Genomic DNA, 25,394 nt, shown 5'->3' on the forward strand with positions numbered 1-25,394 from the left:
TCGAAGTTCCACTGCCACGATATCTGAAATGGACTCCAAGCAGACTGGGTTTAGCGTCCTCCCAACGGCGTCCACCGCGGTCCACGGCGACTCCCACGTCCAGCCCCGCAGCAGCAGCGGCCTCAACTTCCGGCGCCTCTGCTACGCCCTGTCCATCGCATGCAGCGTGTACGGCATCTTCCACATCCTCCAGGAGCGGCATGCGCACCGCGCGCACAGACACGAGCACGCGCACGCGCGGCTGGGGCCGCTGCCGCCGACGGCGCACTCGGACGTGTGTCCGCAGCCGAAGTCGCTGTTCCCGACGCGGCACAGCGACCTCAGCGCGGGGCTGGAGGCCTCGTTTGCGGATGAGACGTATAAGAAGAAGGCGTATGGGAGCTTGATTGGGGCGATTCAGATTCCGTATGTGGATTTGCCTGCTCTCGGGGTTTCAAGGGTGTTGCGCTGATGGACGGTTTTGGTGCGTAGGACGGAGTCGTATGATGACTTGGGCCCTGTTGGAGAGGATCCCCGCTGGAAGACGTTTGATACGCTGCATGAGTATCTTGAGACTACTTACCCGAAAGTGTGAGTAACAGTGCTGCGCTTGGGTTAACTGAGCGCGTGGGTGACGAGGAATTAGTTTCAACACTTTGAAGGTGACGAAGGTGAACACGTACGGAATCGTTCTCCATTGGCAGGGCTCGGACGCGTCTTCCCTGCCGGTCGTGATGGCCGCCCACCAAGGTGAGCCTTTGCGTTGCATTGAGACTTTGTCTGGAGTTTAACGCTGCTATACGCAGATGTTGTGCCTGTTGAGCCCGCCACTGCGAAGGACTGGGTCCACCCGCCCTACTCAGGGTTCCACGATGGTCAGTGGTTATATTTGAGGGAACCCCGACTTGTGTAGACTGATGATGATCGGCATTTCCAGGAGAGTGGATCTGGGGGAGAGGCACTTGTGACGACAAGTCTGACCTGATTGCTGGCCTGTGAGTGCACACCATCCTCCGATGGAATGATCCAGCTCGCTGACAGCCCGCCAAAACTCACAGCGAAGCCATAAACGCTCTGCTCGGGCAGGGCTTTGAGCCTGAACGCACATTTGTCTGGGCATTTGGTTTCGATGAGGAGGCTTCCGGCAGACAGGTAAGACGCCGTGACTGCAATGTAGAACACCGACTCACGGGAGCTGCAGGGCGCGGGCCACCTCGCGACCTATCTCGAGGAGACGTACGGCACGAACGGGGTCGCACTTGTCCTTGATGAGGGTGGTAGGTATCCTCTCGAAGACTGCATTTCCGCCTGAAACTCAAGAATTCGTTTGATAGGAGGCGCATACGGCACTCAGTACGGTGGCGACGTCATCTTCGCAGTACCGTCTCTGTCTGAAAAGGGATACCTGGATGTCCGCATTGAACTTACCGCTCAAGGAGGCCACTCCAGCGTCCCACCGAAGCATACTGTACGTGTATCAGAGCCCACTCATGTGCACGCCGATGTTCACATGCCGCCCTCAAAGGCCATCGGCCTTCTCTCAGCCCTAGTCGTCGCCATCGAGACCGAGCCGCACGAGGCCGCCCTCGTCCGCGGGGGCGGTCCGTACAACGCCACGCAATGCGCGGCGACGTACGGCCCCGAGTACCCGGCTAAACTCCGGCAGCTCGCGCACGACGCCGTGCACGACGACGGCGCGCTCGCGGAGCTCCGCGATGCACTTCTGGACGAGTTCCCGCGGTTCGAGGCGATCCTGCGCACGACGCAGGCGGTCGACCTCGTGCAGGGCGGCGTGAAGGTGAATGCGCTGCCGGAGAAGGTCTCGGCGGTCGTGAACCACCGGATTGCGGAGCACAGGTGCGCCGTGGCCACCCGTTGCGTTCTGGTGTTTGAGCTGACGCCTGTTGGTTGTAGTTCTGTTGCGGAGCTCAAGGAGGAGTTCACGAGCATCGTGCTTCCGGTAGCGGCACGCTTCAACTTGTCGGTGGAGGCGTTTGGGAAGAACGTGTCTGCGGGCAGCGCAGGGCACATCGTGCTCTCGGATGCGTTTGGCACCGGGCTCGAGCCGTCTCCTGTTACCCCGATGGGCAAGGATGACCCTTACCAGGTTCTCGCGGGATCTATTAAGGCGACAATTGAGAGCGCTAGCGGGTACAATGCTAGCGGAGTGGTGGTCGCTCCTTTGCTCCAGATCGGCAACACGGGTCGGTCTTTTCCTGTTGGTTGTGCCGAAGGCGCGAGTGCTGATTCAGAGACAGATACGCGGTACTACTGGAACCTGTCCCGCAACATCGTGCGCTACAAGCACCTGCGCGACGCTGACCGGTACAACGGCGCGCATACTGTGAACGAAGGTCGGTGATTTCACACTACGCCATTAGAAACGCGTGCTCACGCATGCGTATGTCCACTATAGCTGTCCGGGCCGAAGGGTGGATTGAGTCGATCCGGTTCTTCACCATGTTTATCTTGAACTGCGACGAGCACCTGTAAAATTAGGATGGGATGGGGCTTAGTCTGGGCTGATTCAAGTGGCCCGGCAATTTATTTCGGAGTAGCCTGATACTGTCGTTTAGGCTTTAGCACATGAAGTATAGGAACATACCTATGTATAGCCCCCCATTTATGGGGGCGGCCTCCAAATTCATCCTCAGCAGATGCAGAAGGCGCTCTAGGACGCCACTCCCACCAACCCCGTCCCCGAACTCATGCCAAAGATATGGACGAAGAGAAGATGCGATGCGATTAACCCGGGACGATGATGATAAGTTACGTGACAGCGGAATGGCTTCGAAACATAAAAATGTAGCTATAGCTATAGCCCCTCGAAGAACGACAGATCCTGGGCGGATAACCCACCCGCTGCTGGTTTCCCATTCGCAGGCTTCGCCGCCCCGCCGAAAATATCGGGCGCGGGTTGCGAGGCGCCGCTGCCCTGGAAGTCCCATCCCTGCAGCAGCGCGCCCGACAGCGACGAGTTCGATGATACGGAGGTCGGCAAACCCGTGCCGTTCGCAACACCCATGCCACTCGATGGCCGCGTGGGATTGAGCATCGCCGGCGACGAAAACGAAGACGTGATCCCGAGTCCGGCAACGGGTAGGGGCGTCTCGTCGGCGTCCATGAGGTTCATCTGTGACGCCTTCGCGGAGCCTACGAACGGCCCGGGAATGGCTTGCGGCAGTGGGGACGCGGGCGCGGGCCACTGTCCTTTGCGCGCCGCAGCAGCCTCGACCAAGCTGAGGGTGTGGAGATGCTGCGCAGCGTTTGGCTTTCTCCGTGAGAGCAGAGATGAGCTCGACGATGCGGACGGCATCGAGGACACGGACGACGCGGAGGGCGGGAGTGGGGCGATCTGGGGTTTGGCAGCTGGGGACTTCGACGGTACGCGGGGCGGCGAGGGCGTTCGGAGAGTGGACGCGAAGAAGTCACCCATGTCGTCGAAGCCGGAGTTATGCTTCGGTGTGAGCAGCGCCTGGTTGGACACGCTCGTGGGGAAGAGGGAGGAGGTGGACGACGCGAGGGAAGCCGGCTTGAGCGCAGTCGCAGACGAGGGAGATGCCTGGAAGTCCGCAAAGTCGTCGTCATCGAAGGTGAAGCTGGTAGTGGGCGCGGCGGAGGCTGCTCGTGCTTGACCTGCGGGGGTGGGGGCCCAGGGAAGGAGAATGGGGACGAATTGGGTGCGACTGTCTTGGACTTGCCGGCGAGGGACATTGCGGGAACGCGCGTCTGAGGTGACTTAGCTATAGGCGGAGGTACAGGAGGCGACAGGCTCTTATCAACCGGCGACTGGAAGTCGGCGAAATCGTCGTCGTCAAAGAAGTTTGTGGTCAATGGTACGGCCGACGGCGGTGCCATAGGACGGCTCTGCTGTGGTGGAACTAAGGTCACAGTAGAAGGGTTCGGTGGTGGCGCCGCAGCGGAGAACGTGCTCGCCATAGGGGTGGCCAGACCATATGGGGACGATGAACCACTCGATGAGGACTGAGCAGGCAACATCGGCTGCGACGACGCTAGAGGTGGGCTGGTTGGCGTTACTAAATGAGGGTACAGAGACCCTAAGGGCAGAGAGGAGGTAGGGGATGTGGGGGATGGTGATGCCTCCGCGGCTGTCTCGAATGAGGCTCGAGACGAGGAAGTCGATGCAGACGACGGTTCCCGTTCGACGGTGTGCGACGGTGGCGGTATAGGCAAAGGGAATGGAGAAGATAGCTTCGGCTTGTTCGTCATTGTGGACGTATTCGAGGAAGCAGAGCGTTGGAACGAAGGCGGTGGAGGCAAGGCGAAGCCCGACAGCGGAGGCGTTGACGTTTGCAGTCGAGATGGAGGGCGGGAAGAAGGCACAAACGACGTGGGCACGACAGGAATAGAAACCCTCGAGGGACCCGCACCAGGCGTAGCCGACGGCGTGATTGGCCGTGACGGAACGAGTGGCGGCGGCAATGTAGGAATTGACGTTTGACCTCCAGCAGGGGCGGCGCGGGATGCTACCGCGGGTTCATTCGCACCCCAGAAGCCCGTCATTCCGGCGAAGCCGTCGCTAGCGACGCCTCGGTCACTACCAGCGGAAGGCGGTCCACTTGCCACACCCATTGGTTTGATTGCGGATGCCCTGGGCGGAGGGGCCAACGCAGGCGGCAGAGCAGACGCCACAGACCCACGTCTATCATTGACGAACTTCTCCAGCGCGTCAGTAGGGTCTTCGTCGGCATCGTCGCTAGCACTGGGGATGATATCCGAAAGGAACTCGAGATCGTCTGAAGACAGTGCGAGAGAGCTGCGTGGACTTCCGCCAATCCCACTGCCGCGACGGGAGAACCTGTTCAGGAAGCGAGACATAACGGTGGGTGCAGGTGGAGATGCCGACCGTTCCGGTACGGGGTCGGGCGAGGAAGCATACGACGACATGGTGGGTGCGCCCGCCGCGGCCGGTGTTACGGTGGCTGCAAAAGCCATAGGAACGTGCGAAGAGCTCGCTGACGCTGACTCTGCGGCGAGGGGAGAGACCGGAGCGCGGTTGCTTGCCGTGGAGGATCGTATGCTATTTTGGCTAGGAGGCCGGGAATCCGCTTTCACCTCCTCTACAACGGGACTGCGCGGCTTGTCCACAGAAGATGGGCGGCTCTCTGTGGCAGCTCCGTCCGTGCTCGTAGACTGAGGCGAGGCCTGAGACTGGCGACGACCCCAGAAAGAAAAGAGACGACCGGTGGGCTTCTTCTGATTGGCAGCGTCTGCGGACGATGCAGCCATGGTCTTCTCCATGATGCGCCATCCCACTGGGATGTCGTCCTCGACGATCTCCTTCTGCTCTTTCACCGATGTCTCCCATGCTGTGGACCCTTTGGCCGCTAGATAGTGAGACATGGGGCTCCCCTTCGTGAGGGGCAGGTTCTTCGTCAGCTTTACGGAGGAAGCCAACCTCTTCGCTACCACCGTTTGGGGGAAGCGCACCGACGCTTTCAAAGTGAGAGGTGGCAGAAACGAGTCCATTAAGGCGTTTCTATTGTTCCGACAGGAAATGCAATACATGCAACTTGAGCACGGCGATAATTGGAATGTGACGGCATACTCACAGGCCTGGGACGCCATCCATTCCGCTGCGCCAATTACCGCTCCATGACTCCGTCGCTGCTTCCTTTCCAGTGTCAGGACAGAATTCGCGACCAAGTTCCTCGCATTGCTGGAGAAATTGCGCCAGTAATTCTGGCGGCTACAGCATATACTCTAGTTAGCCTAAGCAGCAGTATGTGGTCGAACGTAGCTGACCACGCGGCGATCTTGCTTCGCTTTCTCTTGGCGAGCTCTTTCCCACTCGTCTACGGGCTCTTCTTCCTGCTCTGGCTGAGTCTCAGACCAGGCGGAAGAACCCCATGGGTCCGCGACCGCTTCGTCCAAAGCGAATCCCGGAGATTGCGCTGTGTCCTCTGTAAAGGCAGTTTCAAAGGAACCGAAGCCATCCGGACTTGGAGGTGCTGCAAGTTCCGGTGTTGTCTCTTGAGACCCAAACGAGGTAGATTCGGGAGGTGGTGGAGAGGGAGAGGGAGATTTTGCGCGCTCAGACGTAGGAACATCCGTCGAGACAGAACCTGCGTCTTCGTCTTCGGGTTCATCTGCATCGGGGATGTCTCCGGTGGGACTCTTCGCGTCAAGAGGGTCTGCAATAGATTCCGCCTCGGGTGTCTTGCCAATTGAAATCCCGGCATATGAACTAGTACCCCAAGCCAGGTCGGGTTCGGTCTGCGACCAAGAGAAGCCTGGGCTGCTGGGCTCGTTCCAGTGTATGCCAGCCCCAGTTGACCAAGAAGGAGCGGCGAGATCTGCCTCCTCGCCATAGGAACTAGTGAGCTTCGTTGACGTCCATGACGGCGCGGGGTCGTCCTTCAACGCGGGGGGTATCGAATTAGTCGTTTCACTCCAGGCATTCTGGTAGAGGTCGTCGTCCATGGGCGTCACTAGCGTAGATCATCGGTCGCCACGACGAGGTCGAGGTCGAGAGGGAGGGGGAAGCGTGGAAGATGGTACACGGGCTGTCCGAGTCCGACAGCAGCCGGCACTGGCAGCGGGAGACGCGCAGCCACAGACGCCCGTCCGCCAATATTCGTGGAGTGGCCAGGGTCCCGCTTGGCGGGGGACGGCCCCGGGCACCGCGCGGGCCGAGTGGAGGGATATTCGGCGGTGTTGCTGTCGCCTCTCGAATTCAGCCTACACCGCGAATCATCCTGGCTTCGCTCTTACCCCCATCCTCCGCCATGGACGCGTCGTCCAACGAGCTCAGAACGAGCATCCTAGACTGGGACGAGAACGACGTACACAACTGGCTCTCCAAACTCGGCTTCCCACAATATGAGCAGCAGGTCAAAGGTGTGTTCTTCTATTCGTCTCGTCGATACGACCAGTCGCCCATGGCATTCCAGAGCACAACATATCCGGCGATGTCCTCTGCCTTCTCGACCCCGAAAGCCTGAAGGAAATGGGCATTTCGACCATCGGCCAACGTCTCACGATCCTCAAGGCCGTCTACAATGTCAAGCTGGCCCAGAACATCCCTATTGAACCCGAACACTACGTACCGCCTTGTACGTTGACCCCTTCCTTCCTCCGATCCTTCTTGACATCTTCCGCAGCGGAGGCAGAGGAGCGCCAAGAAGTCAGTGTGGGACGGCTATATGACTTGTTAAAGGACCAAAGTACGCGACCCTTTCATAGCCACATACTGTATCGTCTAATAGATTCCACAGGCGAGCGTCTTCGGTCATTGGAGGACGACAACAGAAGGTTGAGTGATACCCTGAGCAGCTGTTTGGAGGACCTCGGCCAACTGCGCGGCATTTCTGCGCGCCCCCAACTCGTGAGTGCGGTGATTGTTTCTTGGTGATTATCTCAACGCAGTGCGCAGGTGGAGTCCGAGAGCCCAGTCCAGCGCTCGCATTCATTTAAATGGGGCTCCTTTGTCAAACCTGCCAAATCCCCCACGAAAGCCTCGACCACAGACGTCGAATCCCCTCAACCATCCCCCCAACGAATGGAGCACGACATTCACGGCAGTTCTTCCCGCCAGACGTCCTCAGTCCTCACTGACAGATCAAGAGCATCTGGTACTACGGTTGTTGGAAGCGAAGCCGGCTCTAGCCAGCATACATCCTACTCAAGTACGAACACACTGCAGCCGAATCCTCCGCCGCCCCGTCCTCAGCGGCAGGATAGCCAAGATAACCTCAAGAGCTTCAAAGTCAGCTTGGACGATCCAGCGTGGAAGGTGCTCCCGGCCGCGTTAAAGAAGTACAAGATCAACAACGACGACTGGCAGAACTACGCTATGTTCATATGCTATGGCGCTCCTGGTATGCCGTTAGTTGCCGTAATGTTGCTTGTCCTGACAGTCTATACGACCACCAGGGAGTCGTATCGAGCGCTGCCTTAGCTACGATGAGAAGCCGTTGCTACTCTTCCAGAAACTCAAGGACGCGAAGAAGAACCCTGTCTTCATGCTCAAGCATATCAAGGACATACGTTCTCCCATTGCCGTCGCGCAGCAGAAGCAAGCCGCCCGGAAGGCGTCGGCTACTGACGGTGGTTCCGCCAAGTCCACACCCACGCCAGGCGCGTCCGGGCACGCACAGTCCCACGGCCAGCACCTCGGCCAATCCCCTTCTCAGGATGGACGTGGACGTCCACCCAAGCTGCAAGTAAACAGCCACTTGCCAAACCAAGCCCCGGGTATCATGACCGCGGTGCCAAACGGACAGTCTGGGTGGCCAGAACTCATGTCACCAATGGTCGAACACAAGGTGGACTTCGGTGCGGACGCATCGAAGGCGCAGGGCGATGCAGCCGGTGCTCCAGAGGCGTCGGAAAGCGGGACTCCTCCCATCCTGAGGGAAATGCCGCCAGCATCGGAGGTATCATACGCCGTCGCGATCTATCCCTACATGGCGGAGCAGGAAGACGAGTTCGATGTCATAGTGTGCGTACTTCGCTTCTTGCCGTTGACTGCCGCTCACGTACCGCGTGCAGTGGCGATACGTTCATCATCGTTTCACGAGCAAGGGGGTGGTGGGTCGTTCAGCGCGACCCCGCAGGAACCGGCTATGTGGACCAAGATCCATCGAAGCAAGGTTGGGTCCCTGCAGGCTGTCTACTCGAAACCAAAGTCCCCGTCGCTGCCGCAATCGCGGAAGCCACCGCGCGTGGAGGCATGGTCGGGACACCGCCATCTTCCCCGCCAGGCACGACGCCGATCCTACCATTGAGCATCCTATCAACGAGCTTCCCTGGCATCGCGTTGATGGACTACAAGAAGAAGGGCGAGGAAGAGCTGGATTTACAGAAGGACGACTCTCTAAGGGTGTTCAAGAGGTACAATCATTGGTCATACGTGAGTTCGCTCTTCTATATTGCTGTTCCGTCCCAACCCTAATGACGTCGTGATCAGGCTGTCAAGGAAGAGTCGGGAGATCGCGGATGGGTACCGGTATGTCTTTCTTTCCCAAGTCATCATGTACTCGTTCTGAATGTGTCCCGCTGCAGTCATGGTTCATTGGCAAGGTCCCTTCATCATCAGGGACCCCGGCGACGCCCAGTGTTGCCAACGCCCCGAACCTCTCGGTCAACGACCAGGACTCCCGATACGGCGACCTCTCCGCGACTCAGCAGGCGCAGGTGTCGCCAATGTCGTCTGCGTTCCCACCCATTCAGTCGCGAACAGCGGCAGTCGTATGAGCCAGGTTCTCGTCGCTGCCCCGCGCGCCTTCTCTACGCTTTCGGACCTCTTTCGTCGCCTCCATTGTATCGTCACGACCTCTCACGACCTGCATTCATTCACGTTCATCCTTCTTTGACACCAGATCATCGTCTGGTTGACCACTCATTCCCTCCCTGAATATCTCTCCCCGCGCATATATCCTCTCTTACCCGTCTCCCCATCAAGCCACTCCTTAATGTTATTAGGCTTCCTTCCGCACATCCGGCATGCTAATCGCGCCCGCTGCCCCGAGCTCCGTACTCTCCGCCCCGCCTCTTCGTTCTTGTCTGTATCTACTTTGTCGCCGCGTGTACCTCGTAGTAACCTGGATTTCCGTTCGTTCGCCCGCTCGCCCGCTGTGCCATGGGGATACACACATACATACGTTCCTTCGCTCGTTGCTGTGAGCATCGCATCGTCGCACGTTACGCTTCGTACTGTACACTTAGTTATATATACAGCCATGATACGGTGCATTCGCATTCGCTGTTTGAGCGGTTCCTGGATTCTGCATGGAAAGACGGTTTGGCACAGTGTACCTTGCTACCGCCGACGGAAATATAGAGATCTCCTGTTCATATGAGCGTGCATCGGAACCTAGTGTACCTTCCGTGATCAGTTGCTGCGAGCAATCCCGTACTTCTAGCTTGACTTCTACCGCCGCAGGTACCTACGTCGTCGCTTTCGAATCGTTCCACCGATAGGCGTGTCCGACTCGTCTCCCTTGTGTACAGCGCGCGCGCTTAGCGCATGAGAGAGCGTCTCTTGCTTTCGTACTACGACGACGCTACGGTCTCGAGCATGACGCTCGTCGCTGTGTTCTATACCCTCACTTTGTCCGCAGCCGCGTATCCGACGACAGCATTACATCCAGGCCCTATTCAATCATTGTGCGCTGATCTAGCAGCTCACCGAAAGCCACTCTGGTGTGCTGTGTCGGCTCGCTGAACACACAGTGTACTTGAAGCACCTCCTCTTAGGCCTCAACGTTGACCTCTGCTTCTTGTCGGCTTCTAGGTCTATATCCTCTCCGTGATAACACTTCTGTGGAGTAGTGGATTATCACCCACGAGACATGTCTACAACTCCTCCCAGGTTGACGTCGGATTCTCCAGCGGCGCAAGTCAAATTCTGCGCTTCTGAGGCATTTCCAGCTGGTGCCTTCCATAGGAAACGCGCAGGAATCATTGCTCGCAGTAGCGGGAAGGCTCGCATGGGCGTCGTACTAGTACTGCTAGCGACGTTCATGTACTTACGCTTCACCGGTTTCTTCGGTACCACTCGGTACCACTATGGTTCGTCGGCTCCTTCTTTTTCGCGACTACGGCTCTCACAATATCCCGTATCCGTGGCAGGGCATACTCTGGTCCAGCGGCCGGTTACGCCCGGCATATCACCGCCAGAACTAGATGAGTATGCATCAAGCGTCTGTCCTCAGGCAAAACCTCTTTCTCCCACCAGGCTTCGCGCCTTAGACGATGAGCTCTCCAGACTCTTCGCGGAGGACACGTACAAGTTGGACGCCTACAAGGCGTTCGGCGGTGCAATTCAGATCCCGTAGGTGTTTCACCGTTCCACTCCGCTGTTTATGGCTTTTCAGTATCCGATCTGACCAGTAGTCGCGCACAGGACCGAATCGTACGACGACATGCGCCCAGTAGGGGAAGACAGCCGGTGGGACATCTTCAGGGAGCTACATCGATACCTCGAAGAGACCTTCCCTCGAGTGTGAGCCTTCCAAGTTACTCGGTCATTTCTTCTGGCACCGGGGATGTCAAACTCAATCGTAGTCCTCTTGGACCCGGGCAGCTTCACGACGCTCAACGTGATAAAAGTCAACACGTACGGCATTGTTCTGCACTGGCAGGGCTCGAATGAGACCGCTCTACCTGTGCTGATGACCGCACACCAAGGCATGTATACCAGGTCAGTGCTATCAGTGTGCTTTCGCTTACAGATATACTAGACGTCGTTCCCGTCGATCCGGCATCGTTCGACGACTGGTCAAACCCGCCGTATTCGGGTATCTACGACGGTAGGGCATCGCGCATCTCGTTCTATTTATTTGACTGGGCTACAATCGTTGCTGCAGGGACATGGATCTGGGGCCGTGGCTCCTGCGACGACAAGTCAGACCTGGTCGCCTCCCTGTAAGCTGCGCTAGTTCTCACTCGGTGTAATTAGCTGTCTAACAGATATGTCGGGTTTGTCTGATAATATAGGCAAGCTATCGATGCCCTCCTGGAGAAAGGCTTCGAGCCACAGAGGACGTTTGTATGGGCGTTCGGCTTCGACGAAGAGTCTTCTGGCACACAGGTGAAAGACCCTTATTACGTACCTGTCAGAGAATAAGCCGTGTTGACCGTGGCCGATTGCAGGGAGCGGGTCACCTCGCGCCCTATCTTGAGAAGAAATACGGGACGAATGGCTTCGCGCTCCTGTTAGACGAAGGGGGTGAGAAGATGCCACCGACCAAGGGTTCAAGATTCTGACATGCCACCCTTTTATAGGCGAGGCATATGGGGCCGCGTACGGCGGCGATATTCTTTTCGCCTTCCCAGCGCTGTCTGAGAAGGGGTATCTCGATGTCCAGATCAAGGTTACCACCCCAGGCGGACATTCTAGTGTCCCTCCGAGACATACGGTCCGTACTGTTCCGTATGTCCCTTACCTGAGTAGCCGCTAATTTAGTACACTATTATAGGCCATAGGAATGCTTGCCGCCATGATCGTCGAGCTTGAAGAACACCCGTACGAACCTGTTCTCACACGGCAGAGCAGTGCATACAACTCGACGCAGTGTGCGGCCGCGTACGCTCCAGAATACCCCGCTGGACTGCGTGAGCTCGCACGCGCGGCCGTGCACAGCGACGCGGCGCTTGCAGAGCTCAAGGATGCACTGCTGGATACGTTCCCGGAGTACGATGCGCTGCTGCGCACGACGCAGGCTGTCGACATCATCGAGGGAGGCGTCAAAGTCAATGCGCTGCCCGAGCGCGCCGCGGCGATTGTGAACCACCGCATTGTCGAGCGTAGGTGAGTGCTCGGCTGTGGAGGGAGTAGTTTTCCGGCTTGGCTTGACTTCCCTCCTTAGCTCGGTACTGGAGGTGCAGACGCGTATCACCAAGCTTCTGCGGCCGCTCGCGATGCGCTTCAATCTTACCATGGGCGCGTTTGGCCATCCCGTACTCGCAGAAGGGACGGACACGGGACATCTCGAGGTATCTGTCGCCTTCGGGAACAAGCTGGAACCATCGCCGGTTACACCTACAGGTCCGGAAGACCCGTATCAAATTCTTGCTGGGACTATCAGAGGCGCGATTGGGGACTCCGAGAGGAACGGCGGTAGGGCGGTGGTAGTCGTACCACAGATTGAGAAAGGAAACACGGGTGCGTCTTCGTCAAAAATGCCACTCGTTTGTGCGGTGTGTACTGCTAGTAGGCGCTGACGAGGCTACAGACACGTCGCGGTATTGGAACTTGACGCGAAGCATTGTGCGGTATTCCCACGTACGCGAGGGAGATAGGTATAATGGCTTCCACACGGTGAACGAAGGTGCGCAACTGCTGCGAGTGTTCTTTGGCAATTTGACTAAGAAGCTGTTGTCGGTGTTGCTTTGGGTGTAGCTATCCGTGCAGAGGGCTGGCTGGAGTCGGTGCGATTTTATACGAAGTTCATCTTGAACTGCGACGAGTACTTGTAACAAACCCCAGGCTCGGAATGGGATACCAGACACTTGTTGTACAGTCACGCCAGTATCTCCTGAACATGGCAGTCACCAGAGCAGTCCACTAGTATATAGTGTATGTGCAGCCTGCATCTCGCGGATGGATACAATACAACATCAGGCCAGGCTAGAATGCAGTTTAGAAGGCCTTATGAACGTCCACCTTGGAGAGCCTTCATGCGTGCCTCCGCCGCGCGCGCTCTCCGCTCCCGCTCGATCTTCGCCCTCATCTCCGGAGTGAGCCCAGCAACGCTCTCCACCGCAGACGCACTCCCGCCCAACTTCCTCGGCCCACTCGCATTCGCCTCCTTCACGTTCCGCCCCACCCGCGGCACCTCAACTGGCGGAGGCGGAGGAGCCTCCACGACGACCTCCTTCTCGCGCGCCTCGCGCTCGCGCACCTTGTCCTTCAGCCCCTTCCGGCGCGCCTTCTTCTTCTCCTCGCGGCCCTCCTCCATCTCCGCGCTCAGCACACTCGGGACGCGCGCGGCCCCGAGCCAGTCCCACCAGTCGCTGTGCGCGGCCGCGGCACGTCGGAAGACGTTCCGCACCTCCTTCGTGCGCGCGAGGTCGTATGCGGTGCGTCGGCCGCCGCGGGCGCGGGGGAGACGTTGTGTCTCGGCGCCGGCGTCCGCGTCGGACTCTGCGCCGCTGTCCTCGGCCTCGGCGGGGACGCTGGAGGTGAGGCGCGGGGCGGGGACGTCGAGTGTGGGGTCTGCGCGAAGGTCCTCGAGGAGGAAGCGCACGACGTCCTCCTGGTTCGCGTGCACGGCGACTTGGAGGAGCGTGCCGCCGCGCTCGTCGGCCCATTCGGGAACGGGTGCGTCGACGCCACCGAGGGCGGCGCCTTCGCGCTCCCAGAAGCCTCTGAGCGTGTCGAGTCGCCCGCGCTTGACCATGTCGAGGAGGCGGGTCCATTTGTCGCGCAGGGCTTCCTCGGCTGGGGAGAGCTGTGGCTGTGAGGGCTTTTCTTTGGGTCTTGGGGTTTCGAGCGAGGCGGGGGTGGGGAGCGCTCTGGGTTTGGGGAGGGCGGCGATGGCGGCTTCGTCTTGGGCGCGGAGTGCGTCTTCTGTGAGGTGCGAGACCTTGACGCGGGTGAGCTCTTGGAGACAGCGGGTGAGTTCGGCTTGTGTCTGAGGGTGTATTAGTGGCTGTGACATAGAATACTAGATTGGGGACACGTACTGGTCGCCGTGTAGGGAAGGGAAAGGTGCGCAGCCGTTCGTCGCCTATAGGAAGGTTACGGTCGGTTATTGCAGAGAAGACAAAAAGACGCACCTTTCTCGATGACGGCGCCCTCGTAGTCGAGAAATATGCGGCGGTTTGACACGCTCGCCCGAATCCAGATGCGTTCACAGTCATGGATTTCTTCCGCCCACTCCGTGAGCAGATTGCGGATGTCCTGTTTTAGGGGTCAGCGCGTGGACGGAAGGTGCGCGTCAATACGTACGTCTCGTAGAGCTACTTCCCCATACCGCCGGAGCATTGCGCCGGCACTGACGGCCTTGCTCTTAGTATTGTCGTTGAGTGATTGAGAACCACCCTGCTTCCGACGCGCTGTTTATGCATAAGTCGTTTATGCCACTGCGATATGCGAGGCGGCTCACTTGTGTAGCGGTGGAAGGTCTTATGTTTCAGTACCTCAATCTCTGGCTTAGGGCGTTTTGCCTTTCCCTTCTTTGTGGGTGCGCCGTCCTCGTCGTCCCCGTCTGGCCGCTTCACACGCACGATAGCCCCGGCAAAGTGTCCTCCAGCGGTCATGAACAGAGCCCACGTCCGGCCGTATTCTCCACCATGCTGCATCTCCTTCAGCTCAGAGAGGTAGTCCTCGGGAGATGTAGCGGCGGGGAAGGTGGCTTTGTAGACTCCGATCTGTGTGGAGGGCGGGGAGTGAAACCATACTACCGGTGTTTGTGGTATTGAGGGGTTGTGGGAGTCGTCTGGAGATGATGGTCGCGCCAGTTTGCGGGTCTTTTGGACGAGCGCGGAGACGGCGTCGGAGTCTTCCGACTCGCCTTCGGATGAGGACGCGGAGCCCGAGATCGAGTCCTCCAAGCCTGTACACTGTGAGTATTCTGGTAAATTCAAGGCACATCTCCATACGCACCGTCAACTAATTGCGCGAAACGCGCTTCAGAGACAGGTTCGCCGCCGCCAAGGCGTATCTTCACATTGTAGCGGTGCCAGTCGGAGCGAAAGTGTGCGCGCTGATCATCGACGTCGACGAACGTCGCGCCTAGGCAGATATTACATGCGCGCGAGCCTGCTGTAGGTTGCGGGGCGGGTGTGGCAGAGTCCGTTCGAGGCGGAGGTGGGGCAGTAGTTTGATTGGCGATGTTGCGCGGGACAAGGGTATCGAGAATCTCTTGAGGAAGAGAGAAGAGGTGGTATTGAGATTGAGCCATGGCTATCGATACAGTCGGAGGTTGGAGGTTGCAGTGGGATGTGTCCGGAGGTGCAGAGCCGCGAGATATAGCAGGGAGGTGACTCTTGTCTCCGTCAGCATCGCCGCACGGAACTCGGAGGATGGACTCACTCTGACGGTGGATGCGGCTGCTCAGCCTGACTAAGCGTGTGCGCGTGCGTTGTTCAACGTACGGGTTCCTGTTTGTCACTCAACTCGGTGTCGAGAGCAGAATGCGAGTGAGAGATGGAAGAGCGATGGAGGGTTGCAGAGTGGCAGCGCTCCGGCCGGGTGAGCGATCGCGAGAGAGACGCGAGAGATCTGGGGCAGATCTCAATGACCTCAGCCGGAGCCGTGCGGCCCGGAAGGCTCGCGCCACCAACCAAACAGGAGCAAGCGCGTCGCAGTCGCGCTCATGTCATTCACGCGTCTCTCCTCTCAGCCAAAGCCAGCCACGACGCGTCGCACTCTCACCTGCTCCTCTTCACGCGACTGCTGCACGACCGTAAACTCTTGGATTGGCTTGACTAAGAAGTGACTCGAAACATGGCTACTGTCTCACCATCATCAAAGGAAAACGTGCCAATCCACGGCGGGTCAGCACCTCTGTTTGCGAGACGCGTCTTGCCCCGCTCACTTTGGAGTTTTGTCGCGTTTCAGCGATACGAGCTTCAAGCCCGACATGGACTCACAGCCAGCTACCAAGAAACGCAGGATCAACGCGTCAGGCGCTGCTTCCACCCAGCCTTTGCAGTCGTCATTCGCAGACGTCCTGCAGCGACTGAAGGAAGACGCGAACGAAACGCGGGGTAAGTCGCGTTAAGTGTATACTCTGTGCATCTATTCACACAGTTGCAATATTGCGCAGATGCGGAGGGCGGTGCGGATGCTTGGGCGCGTCCCGCTCTTCCACCAATAAACCCTAAGCGGGACAGTATCAGTGAGCACTCAACTACCTCTTGCGTAGGGCACGTCCTTAGCCTCTCTCTAGTCTTCCAGCAGATAGATATCGAGGATTCAGTAGAGCAGCAGACTGGCGGTACAACTCTCAGGATGTTCGGTGTGACACAAGTGAGTCCCTTTCGTGAAGGAATGCGTGCGATACTCACCTACGGCTATAGGACGGTCACAGTGTCCTTGCGCATATCACAGACTTTCTTCCGTACTTCTACATTGCCACCCCACGAGGTTTCGGCAATGAGGACGTTGGTCCTTTCATGCGGTATCTGAACGTGCGTTCAAACTTCTCTCTTTAATGAAGCGGGCCTGACTCTTCGCAGAATGCTGTCCCAGGTGGCCTTGTACGCGATATGGAACTCACCAAGAAGCGTAGTCTATGGGGTTACAAGGGAGACGACTGGGTGAGCTTCATCAAGATCACTGTCGCGGACCAGAGAAGTCTGCCCAAAGTTAGAGATAAGTCCTGTTTCACCCATTCCGGCTTTTCTCGCGGCCTTACCAAGCGGACTCTCCACGGCTCCTAGAGAGAGGCGAGTGCAGGTTCAACGACTTGTTCAACGGTGAGGTTGCCACTTTCGAGAGCAATATCGCCTACACTCTGCGCTTCATGATTGATACACGGGTATGTCTAGATGCATACACCACTTCGCCGTCGCGTTACTAAGATGACGCACTCAGGTGGTTGGCATGAACTGGATTGAAGTCCCTGCCGGCCAATATATCATCCTCGAAGGCAAGGACAAGCGTTCACACTGCCAACTCGAGCTCAGCGTCAAGTGAGGCTCTCGCTTACATGATTAGAACTTGTCTGACAACGGACGCCGCCAGATGGAACAAGTTCATCTCGCATGCGCCCGACGGGCAATGGTCAAAGACTGCGCCATTGCGTATCCTCAGTTTCGATATTGAGTGTGCTGGCCGCAAGGGTATCTTCCCAGAGGCGCAAGTCGATCCCGTCATTCAGATCGCGAACATGGTGACACGGCAGGGTGAGAGACTTCGGAAACGCAATCCATATTCGCATTGACCTTCCTCTAGGCGAAAGCAAGCCATTCATCCGGAACGTGTTCACACTGAACACCTGTGCGCATATCGTTGGGTCACAAGTCATCTCGTTCCAGAACGAGGCAGAGCTGCTGTTGAAGTGGCGCGAGTTCGTCGAAGAGGTGGACCCCGACGTTGTCATCGGCTATAACATCTCCGGCTTCGATTTGCCGTACTTGATTGACCGCGCAAAAGCTCTCAAGGCCCAGAAGTTCCCATACCTGGGCCGGATGACCAGTACGTCGCCTTCTTTACGCATTGCTCACGGGGATAGCTCTGACAGAGTGGCGACAGACAAGCAGACGGTGACGAAGGACACTCACTTCTCATCCAAAGCGTTCGGACAGCGTGACTCGAAGGAGACTGCCCTGGATGGTCGGCTACAGATCGATATCTTGCAGTACATGCAGCGGGAGTACAAGCTCCGAAGTTACACGCTCAACTCCGTCTGCGCGCAGTTCCTGGGCGAGCAGAAGGAAGATGTGCACCACTCGGTCATCACGGATCTGCAGAATGGTACGCCGGAGTCGAGAAGGCGGTTGGCGGTGTACTGCTTGAAGGTACGGTCACTACGCTTTCGTGTTTGTGAGGAGGACTGACAGACTCGTCCAGGATGCGTATCTTCCACAACGGCTAATGGACAAGCTCATGTGCTTCATTAACTACACCGAGATGGCGCGTGTGACGGGTGTCCCGTTCAACTTCCTGCTCTCCCGCGGACAGTCTATCAAGGTATTGTCGCAGCTGTTCCGGAAGGCGAACGACGACGGTTACATCGTGCCCGCGCTGAGGGGCGAAGGTGAGTAAATTTAACCTGGTCCCTTCGTCCTACATCTCTGACACCTTGACAGGGTCCGACGAGCAGTACGAGGGTGCAACGGTCATCGAGCCCAAAAAGGGCTACTACGATGTACCGATTGCGACGCTCGATTTCAGTTCGCTGTACCCATCCATCATGATGGCGCACAATCTCTGCTATACGACGTTGCTCGACAAGTCGACTGTGGAACGGCTGAAACTAGTCAAAGATGTGGACTACATCCAAACACCCAACAACGGTACGTTAATTAGGCTCTTTGCAGCAATTGTGTACCCTGACTGATTGTTCTGCAGATCTATTCGTGAAGTCGACCAGGCGCAAGGGTCTGCTCCCGACCATTCTCGAAGAGCTGATCGGTGCTCGTAAGCGTGCGAAGGCGGACTTGAAGAAGGAGACGGATCCTTTCAAGCGTGCCGTGCTCGACGGTCGCCAGCTTGCGTTGAAGGTATGCACAACCCCGACGGGTCACAGGAACCTCGCTTACACCTAGCACAGATCAGTGCCAACTCCGTGTACGGCTTTACGGGTGCGACGATCGGCAAGCTACCTTGTCTACCGATCTCCTCTAGTACGACGTCGTACGGGCGGCAGATGATCGAGAAGACGAAGCAGGAGGTCGAGGCGGAGTACTGCATCGCGAACGGGCACAGCCACGACGCGACGGTCATCTACGGCGACACGGACTCGGTGATGGTGCGGTTTGGGCCGACGGACCTGCCGACGGTGATGCGCATGGGGAGCGAGGCGGCGGACTTTGTGACCGCGAAGTTCATCAAGCCGATCAAGCTCGAGTTCGAGAAGGTGTACTTTCCGTATCTGCTGATCAGCAAGAAGCGGTATGCGGGCCTGTATTGGACGCGCCCGGAGAAGTACGACAAGATGGACACGAAGGGGATTGAGGTGAGCGCAGTGGTGTGTGGTGGGCGACGTGCCGTGGGGCTGACGGGGCTGTAGACTGTTCGTCGTGACAACTGTCGGCTTGTGTCTACGGTCATCGAGACGTGCTTACACAAGATGCTCATCGACCGCGATGTGGGGGGCGCAGAGGAGTAAGTAACACCCTTTCTACACTTTGATTAACAGGAGGTTGACGGCGTGGGCAGCTATGTGAAGCAGACCATCTCGGATCTTTTACAGAACAAGGTCGACATGTCCCAGCTGGTGATCACGAAGGCGCTCTCAAAGACGGGTGAGTGTCCCTGGGAGCATACGCTTGCCGTGCGCACACTGACAAGCTCTGCAGATTATGCTAGCAAGCAGGCACACGTTGAACTTGCCGAGCGGATGAAGAAGCGCGACGCGGGTTCAGCTCCCGCCCTGGGCGATCGAGTGGCATACGTCATTATCAAGGGTGCCAAGGGTAGGTAGAACCAGAACGAAGCGTGGCTGCTCAACTAATACACTCCGCTAGGTGCTGCGGCGTATGAGAAGTCGGAAGACCCGATTTTTGTGCTGGAGAACAGCATTCCTATCGACACCAAGTACTACCTCGAAAACCAGCTTTCGAATCCCCTTATGCGTATCTTCGAGCCTATTCTAGGGGATAAGGCTTCTTCACTATGTGAGAATTCACCAGACATGACGATGTTTGCCAGACTGACTAGCGTGCTGCAGTGTCTGGCGATCATACGCGCACAATCCAAGTGGCAACGCCAACGGTTGGGGGGCTCATGAAGTTTGCGGTGAAGACTGCGACTTGTCTAGGGTGCAAAACACCGTTACGGGCGAACAACAGTGTCAAGAGTAAGTCGCTTGCCCGTGCGATCCGGTATTCTAAATTCGGGGCTAACGAGCCGCTATTTTAGACGGCGCTGTATGCAACAACTGTCGACCGAGACTCGGGGAGTTCTACCAGAAACAGATCACCACCACGTCAGAGCTGCAAGTGCGGTTCTCGCGCTTGTGGACGCAGTGTCAACGATGCCAGGGCTCGTTGCATCAGGTACGTTTCAAAATGTCGGTGTTTCTGCATGTCGAAGTTACTGAGCCGAAGTCGGATAGGATGTCCTGTGTTCCAGTCGAGACTGCCCGATCTTCTATATGCGCAAGAAGGCGCAGAAGGACGTGGAGGACGCGAGTTCGGTTCTGGATCGCTTCGAGGGCGAGCTGTGGTAGACGCTCTTTTGGCGTCGAAGCTGGACGGGCGTTTTGTGGTGATTGCGTTCGAGTTGTGAGTCGTGTGACCAGGATGGACGCTTGCATATGCCTCTCGTGTACTCATACTAGCCGATAATTGTCGCATTGTTTTCTTAACCGTTGTGTTACTAGACCGCTAATGCCAGTACCCGTACGCACGAGCCGCTTCATGCGGTTCCGTGGAATCTGCACGAACGCCGGACTGACATGGCGTAAGTACGTACTTATCGAGGCAAGCTTCGATTCGGTGCATCAGCACTACTACGCCCAGCCCTCACAAGATGTTGTTATAAGGATACATCTGTATCTCTAGTTAGAACACAGATCACAGTATACATATTTCAGAGAAAAAAGAAACACCCAAAACATACTACATACTGTACAAATCAATCCAATTCACTTCACAACGTCGCTATGCACATCACCCTAAACTCTGTCTGTTACTCGGTCAATCTTCATAAAGTCTCATCCAATCGTTTACGCCTTCTGCTTGGATAGTCAGCAAAGCTTCCGTCACACACAGCGAGCACACGAAGACTTACCGATGTCGTCGGAGGCCGACGTGCTTTGAGAGTCCATTGATGCCCTACTCTGTGCCTTCGCGTCCTCAAGCCTCTCCTGGAGATATAGGCGGAGCTTCCTGCAAAACATCGTCCTGATAGGGCCGTCGTCGGGGAGGTCGGGCCACATCCACGCGGTGGTCTGCCCGTAGGTTCCACGAGTGCGCACCTCGGATTCCTTGTTGCGCCGGTAGCAGTCGAAGTACATATCGCAGAACGCACAAGACAGTTTCGAAACCCCAATGTATGGCAGCATCGCTTGTCCAAGCTGGTCGAGATGGCAGAGTAAAGCGCACTCGCAGTGAACAAGCTTCACCTTGGCTGCACACGGCCAATCGGTCAGTAGAGCACCTCGAAGAAAGCCGTAGGTTAACGACGTACTGTGGTTGGCTAGATGTGCGACTTCGACAACGAGGTCCTGGATATTCTTGAAGTTACGTGCATTGAATCCAAGGTCGTCGAACGTCGTCGTGATGTTACCGATCTCGAGGTTCGTGACAAAAGCTCTCCTCGGCGGCCTGTTGACAACGGAATGAATGACGACATGATCGCCGAACAGGGCGGAGAGAGAGGGCGTAGTGAGAATTTTGAGTAGGCTCCGATACTCCGCGATCACGAAGGAAACCTTCTTCAGCCATTTGGCCATGTTGGGTGACTTTCTGGGAGGTTCATGTATGCGGTTGACATATGCTGAAGGAGATCGACGTTAGCCGAAAAGCGAACATCATTCAGAGTAAGACCACGAACCGAAAATAAACTGATCGAAGGAGACCATCGTGTGGGCAGGTATGGTATTAACAACGGTGGCCAGCGCTATGCACGCTCGGCGTACTTTGTCCACGTCGTAGTTGGATCCCTGATCGATGGACTCCCGTATGAGCTGAACAGCATCACCGAGCTGTCTGACAGACAGCTGTACAATAGTAGACGCTTGAAGCTCCTCCAGAGCACGTCGCTCGCGTTCGGAGAGGTCAACTCGAGTTTTCGCGGGAGGACCTATGATGCATGTGAGGACATGGTCGACCTTGTTGGGCCAGTGTAATTTCGTGAACCGGGCCTGTATGCGTTCGATGGAATGGCTGACTAGAGACAGTTGGAGGCCGCGGAGAGAGGCGAAGGCAGACTCCGCGGTATCCGCCTTGAGATGAACTGGGGAGGAGATCGTGCGGAGGATGGCGGCGTGGTCGGGAGAGGCCTGGATAGTGGCTCGGATGTCGATGAGCCGCGTGCAGATGTTGTGCAGATGTGGGACGGTCAGAGGGGAGACCGCCGTATTCTCTGTGACGTAGAATTCAACGTGGCCAGCGTTCAATCCGGCGCCGACTGCCACCACTTGGTCCCTGCCCTTGTGAACGAGGAGTCGGGCGAGTGCATCCAGGACCGCCGCTCTTTTCGATTCGCCATTCTTGAGAGGGCGATCTACGACGTTGCGGCGATCTGGGTTGCGATCGTTGAGAGAAAAGGCAAGGGCACAGAGGTAATCGGGATCCTCAGCCTCCATGTCATGGTGAAATGGGACGAGAGTTGAAGCACAAAAGACGGGAATTGGGATACTAGACGCGCTTTTGGCGTCGAGGCTGGACGAGCGTTTTGTGATGACTGCGTTCGAGTTGTGAGTTGTGTGACCAGGATGGACGCTTGCATATGCCTCTCTCGTGTACTCATACTAGCGAATAATTGTCGCATTGTTTTCGTGTTACTAGATCGCTATTGCAGTATTGCACCCCGTACGTACGAGCGGCTCGTGCGGTTCCGTGGGACTTTTACCAACGCCGGAAAGTTGACATCGCATAAATACGTATCAGGGCAAGCTTCCGTTCGGTGCATCAGCTTGACAGATCTCGACTTCTCACGGAGAATTTGTTGTGTGTTCTCCGTCGTTTTCCTTGTTGCTACTCACCACACCCAGCCCTAACCGCAGGGTCGTCGCGGCTCAAGACTCTGGTGGGTGCTTCGAATCAAGTCCAATGACCATTAGGCTGATGCCGTTGTGCTGCGTAGTGATCTTGCTCGCCCCGTGTCGCGATGTACCTCCTCGACACTACTACCGGGGAACTCGAGCTCGTTGACGGCCCCGGAAAGGAACGCTACGCAATCCTATCCCATGTATGGCAGCACGACGGCGAACAGACCTTCCAGGAGATCCGGGACCTCAACCGCGGCCTCACCCGCCAACTTTCGTCACTGTTCAGGGCGCGTCGCTCCGAGCGCGTCTCCATCCTGCCCCGGGCGTCCGCGAAGATCCGGGACTGCTGCGAATACGCACGGCGGCGCGGGTTCAAGAAGATCTGGATCGACACGTGCTGCATCGACAAGAGCAGCAGCTCGGAACTGTCTGAGGCGATCAACTCCATGTACGAGTGGTACGGCGCGGCGGACGTGTGCTTCGCGTACCTGTACGACGTCAGCGACGCGGAGAACCCGCGGAAGACGCACGCGTCGTTCCGCCGGAGCAGGTGGTTCAGACGCGGGTGGACCCTGCAGGAGCTCATCGCGCCGCGGTCGCTCGAGTTCGTCTCCAAGGAATGGCGCTTCATCGGGACGAAGGCGAGCCTGGCGGACGTTGTCGAACAGGTCACTGGGATACAGAGGGATATCCTCACCCACGAACGGCCACTGGACTCCGTCAGCGTGGCGAGGCGGATGTCGTGGGCGTCGCGGCGGGAGACCAAGCGGCCCGAGGACGAGGCGTATTCGCTCATGGGCATTTTCGGCGTGAAGATGCCCACGATATATGGCGAGGGCCGCGCTGCGTTCCTGCGGCTCCAGGAGGAGATCCTGAAACACATCCGCGACCAGTCCATCTTTGCGTGGGGGTCCATATTCGGCGTATCGACATATGGAAGCTCGCTCAGATGGCAGTTCGAGTACCGGGACGGCTTCGACCCCTCTGTGCTGTTTGCTCGCTCTCCTGCCGAGTTTCAGTACTCCGGCCACATAGCACCGGTACCTCTTGACCGGCTCGAGGAGCGCCTTGGGATACTTGGGGAGGTGCCGGACTACACCATCACTAGCTATGGTGTCCGCTCGTCCTTCCCCTCTATCGTCATCAACAGTTCTTCCACCTCTGCTTTGCGGCTGGCTGTGCTGGGTTGTCTGGTCGAGGGGCCTGACACTGCTTCCCAGGGAAAGTTAATCGCACTTCTCCTGACCCAGCAGCCCAATACTTCCGAACAGTCTGGTCGCTTTGTGGTGGGAGCACGAGGCTCACAAATTCCCTCTTGGTTGTTTGAAGACATGGAAGCCTTAAGCCATCTTCCGAGCGATGGCGTAACTGGGGTGAGGATCCGCTCTTCACGGTCCTCTTCTGGCGGCCGAACCAGCAGCTCCACCCCTCTCACTCTCACGGACGACATGTTGTATCGCGCGGTGGTTCTACCTCGGAGCCAGCATGAGCAACCGGTGCTCTTCTACCGTCCTGCCTCCCCCGGCTACGAAATCGGGGGCCTGACGAAGGCGGAGTGGGCCCGCCTCTGCATTGCACACCGCTCCCGCTTTGACTCTGCCTCTAGGCTGGACGCATGGGAGATCTACCCTGGAGCTGGACTCGTGCGGAGCAGCAGCGACTATTCACTCATACCGATGAGCTACGAGTGTCCGTGCGAAGTCATTGTGCCCGGCTGGACCATCACCCAGATCGAGCAGAAAGGATACTCGGTGTGGCTCTGGCCGAACCATCGCTGTCGTGCACTCGCCCTTCAGGTCGGCTTTCCCACCTCCCCGGAGATCCACACCCTTGCGCTGTGCAGCTCTACCGAGGTCATCCTCGTCCACATCGGACCGTGTCCCGCGTTTGAGCCACCTGTACAAGCAATAAGAGCGAGCACACCACGACAGGCTGGATCCTCCTGGCACACCGGCACGCGGACCCCACACGGCACTCAGATATATCCCGCGCTTTGCGTCATGGTCGTCTTCTTGCCTGGGCCGAAACTGGTCATTCGGGAGCGGGAGGAGGACGAGTACGGTGACCCGCACCAGGAGGCTTGCTGGATGGACCACGTCGATAACTGGGAGGGCGGGACGAAGGCGTTTAAGCGGGGGGCGACGACCGTGCAAATCGAGTTCAAGTCGTGCCCGGGGGCGTGGACGCACCAGCAGCAACAGCAACAGGTGGTGCGGCGGCGCCCCGGTCGCCCTATGTTCATGATGAGGGTGAAGGTGAATCCGAACCCGAAGCGGACGGGTTCGATGTCTGCGACCACAGGCACTTCGCTTCGGTAGCTACTTTGGTACGCTCCCGCAACTTCGTATGATCGCCGTCGGGCTTCCGTGCAGTGTGGGTGCATAGAGCAGCATCTGTCCGATACACTTTGACCCGCTTCGCTGCTTACCGTAGATACGGCGAAGATTAAGTAGTGTACTTATTAGCATAACGGACATGAAGGTTCGGTCATTATGACTGTTATTTAGGGCACACCATGTGGTACAATTTATGGCGACGGAATTGTTGTTTTTGGGCAGACATTCAGCCGTCGGAATCGAGGCTCTGGTCCATTGAGCAGATCAATGCAACACCCTG

The 25,394-nt window shown here is 57.4% G+C and overlaps 8 protein-coding genes across 8 annotated transcripts; 5 read left to right on the top strand and 3 right to left on the bottom strand.

Moving 5' to 3' along the window:
• Positions 1 to 28: 28 nt before the first annotated feature.
• Positions 29 to 2,472, top strand: TRAVEDRAFT_124267 (carboxypeptidase S; the record flags this gene model as incomplete). The annotated part of the gene is made up of 12 exons (XM_008040698.1): positions 29 to 405; positions 472 to 570; positions 626 to 729; positions 786 to 854; positions 917 to 974; positions 1,038 to 1,131; positions 1,181 to 1,256; positions 1,314 to 1,447; positions 1,505 to 1,836; positions 1,894 to 2,183; positions 2,232 to 2,333; positions 2,396 to 2,472. 12 exons carry the CDS (start codon positions 29 to 31, stop codon positions 2,470 to 2,472), a joined length of 1,812 nt encoding a protein of 603 aa, XP_008038889.1.
• Positions 2,473 to 2,794: 322 nt separating this feature from the next.
• TRAVEDRAFT_72219 (uncharacterized protein) lies at positions 2,795 to 6,423 on the bottom strand (the record flags this gene model as incomplete). The annotated part of the gene is made up of 4 exons (XM_008040699.1): positions 2,795 to 3,541; positions 3,616 to 5,479; positions 5,553 to 5,689; positions 5,746 to 6,423. 4 exons carry the CDS (start codon positions 6,421 to 6,423, stop codon positions 2,795 to 2,797), a joined length of 3,426 nt encoding a protein of 1,141 aa, XP_008038890.1.
• Positions 6,424 to 6,728: 305 nt separating this feature from the next.
• TRAVEDRAFT_149101 (uncharacterized protein) lies at positions 6,729 to 9,488 on the top strand (the record flags this gene model as incomplete). Its single annotated transcript, XM_008040700.1, has 9 exons — positions 6,729 to 6,840; positions 6,894 to 7,055; positions 7,104 to 7,166; positions 7,218 to 7,327; positions 7,376 to 7,820; positions 7,876 to 8,443; positions 8,494 to 8,854; positions 8,912 to 8,950; positions 9,007 to 9,488. 9 exons carry the CDS (start codon positions 6,729 to 6,731, stop codon positions 9,196 to 9,198), a joined length of 2,052 nt encoding a protein of 683 aa, XP_008038891.1. The 3' UTR covers positions 9,199 to 9,488.
• An 814-nt stretch (positions 9,489 to 10,302) lies between these two features.
• Positions 10,303 to 15,363, bottom strand: TRAVEDRAFT_29223 (uncharacterized protein). Its single transcript, XM_008040018.1, has 18 exons — positions 15,056 to 15,363; positions 14,556 to 15,005; positions 14,399 to 14,505; positions 14,227 to 14,350; positions 14,134 to 14,177; positions 12,848 to 14,081; positions 12,681 to 12,776; positions 12,315 to 12,610; positions 11,925 to 12,256; positions 11,731 to 11,864; positions 11,599 to 11,674; positions 11,443 to 11,536; positions 11,313 to 11,370; positions 11,187 to 11,255; positions 11,030 to 11,133; positions 10,850 to 10,948; positions 10,576 to 10,777; positions 10,303 to 10,515 (listed from the first exon to the last, which is right to left on the bottom strand). The coding sequence occupies exons 1-6, from the start codon at positions 15,351 to 15,353 to the stop codon at positions 13,098 to 13,100; spliced, it is 2,007 nt and encodes a 668-aa protein (XP_008038209.1). The 5' UTR covers positions 15,354 to 15,363; the 3' UTR covers positions 10,303 to 10,515; positions 10,576 to 10,777; positions 10,850 to 10,948; positions 11,030 to 11,133; positions 11,187 to 11,255; positions 11,313 to 11,370; positions 11,443 to 11,536; positions 11,599 to 11,674; positions 11,731 to 11,864; positions 11,925 to 12,256; positions 12,315 to 12,610; positions 12,681 to 12,776; positions 12,848 to 13,097.
• Positions 15,364 to 16,034: 671 nt separating this feature from the next.
• Positions 16,035 to 20,291, top strand: TRAVEDRAFT_37590 (delta DNA polymerase; the record flags this gene model as incomplete). The annotated part of the gene is made up of 21 exons (XM_008040078.1): positions 16,035 to 16,161; positions 16,221 to 16,292; positions 16,344 to 16,423; positions 16,474 to 16,584; positions 16,633 to 16,777; positions 16,816 to 16,934; positions 16,991 to 17,088; positions 17,141 to 17,301; positions 17,351 to 17,593; positions 17,651 to 17,916; positions 17,969 to 18,155; positions 18,208 to 18,414; positions 18,470 to 18,621; positions 18,672 to 19,076; positions 19,131 to 19,225; positions 19,280 to 19,365; positions 19,420 to 19,536; positions 19,588 to 19,737; positions 19,791 to 19,919; positions 19,982 to 20,118; positions 20,178 to 20,291. 21 exons carry the CDS (start codon positions 16,035 to 16,037, stop codon positions 20,289 to 20,291), a joined length of 3,201 nt encoding a protein of 1,066 aa, XP_008038269.1.
• Positions 20,292 to 20,561: 270 nt separating this feature from the next.
• TRAVEDRAFT_65024 (uncharacterized protein) lies at positions 20,562 to 22,373 on the bottom strand (the record flags this gene model as incomplete). The annotated part of the gene is made up of 4 exons (XM_008040701.1): positions 20,562 to 20,798; positions 20,855 to 21,193; positions 21,254 to 21,562; positions 21,620 to 22,373. The coding sequence occupies 4 exons, from the start codon at positions 22,371 to 22,373 to the stop codon at positions 20,761 to 20,763; spliced, it is 1,440 nt and encodes a 479-aa protein (XP_008038892.1). The 3' UTR covers positions 20,562 to 20,760.
• A 524-nt stretch (positions 22,374 to 22,897) lies between these two features.
• Positions 22,898 to 23,927, top strand: TRAVEDRAFT_149109 (HET-domain-containing protein; the record flags this gene model as incomplete). The annotated part of the gene is made up of 2 exons (XM_008040702.1): positions 22,898 to 22,978; positions 23,081 to 23,927. Coding segments are annotated over 2 exons (927 nt in total), but the record flags the coding sequence as incomplete, so codon positions are not given.
• Positions 23,928 to 24,226: 299 nt separating this feature from the next.
• Positions 24,227 to 25,096, top strand: TRAVEDRAFT_20658 (uncharacterized protein; the record flags this gene model as incomplete). Its single annotated transcript, XM_008039929.1, has 1 exon — positions 24,227 to 25,096. The coding sequence occupies one exon, from the start codon at positions 24,227 to 24,229 to the stop codon at positions 25,094 to 25,096; it is 870 nt and encodes a 289-aa protein (XP_008038120.1).
• Between the last annotated feature and the right edge of the window lie 298 nt (positions 25,097 to 25,394).

The sequence above is a fragment of the Trametes versicolor genome (genome assembly GCF_000271585.1).
Source record: "Trametes versicolor FP-101664 SS1 unplaced genomic scaffold TRAVEscaffold_6, whole genome shotgun sequence".
Taxonomy (NCBI): domain Eukaryota; kingdom Fungi; phylum Basidiomycota; class Agaricomycetes; order Polyporales; family Polyporaceae; genus Trametes; species Trametes versicolor.

What these genes read in the sequence shown, in the direction of transcription:
- TRAVEDRAFT_29223 (XM_008040018.1), bottom strand. Translation starts at nt 15,353, where the DNA reads ATGGCTCAATCTCAATACCACCTCTTCTCTCTTCCTCAAGAGATTCTC. An exon ending in GACCTTCCACCGCTACACAA is followed by an intron (nt 14,506 to 14,555) that starts GTGAGCCGCCTC and finishes ATGCATAAACAG; the next exon opens with CGCGTCGGAAGCAGGGTGGT. An exon ending in CCTTCCCTACACGGCGACCA is followed by an intron (nt 14,082 to 14,133) that starts GTACGTGTCCCC and finishes ATACACCCTCAG; the next exon opens with ACACAAGCCGAACTCACCCG.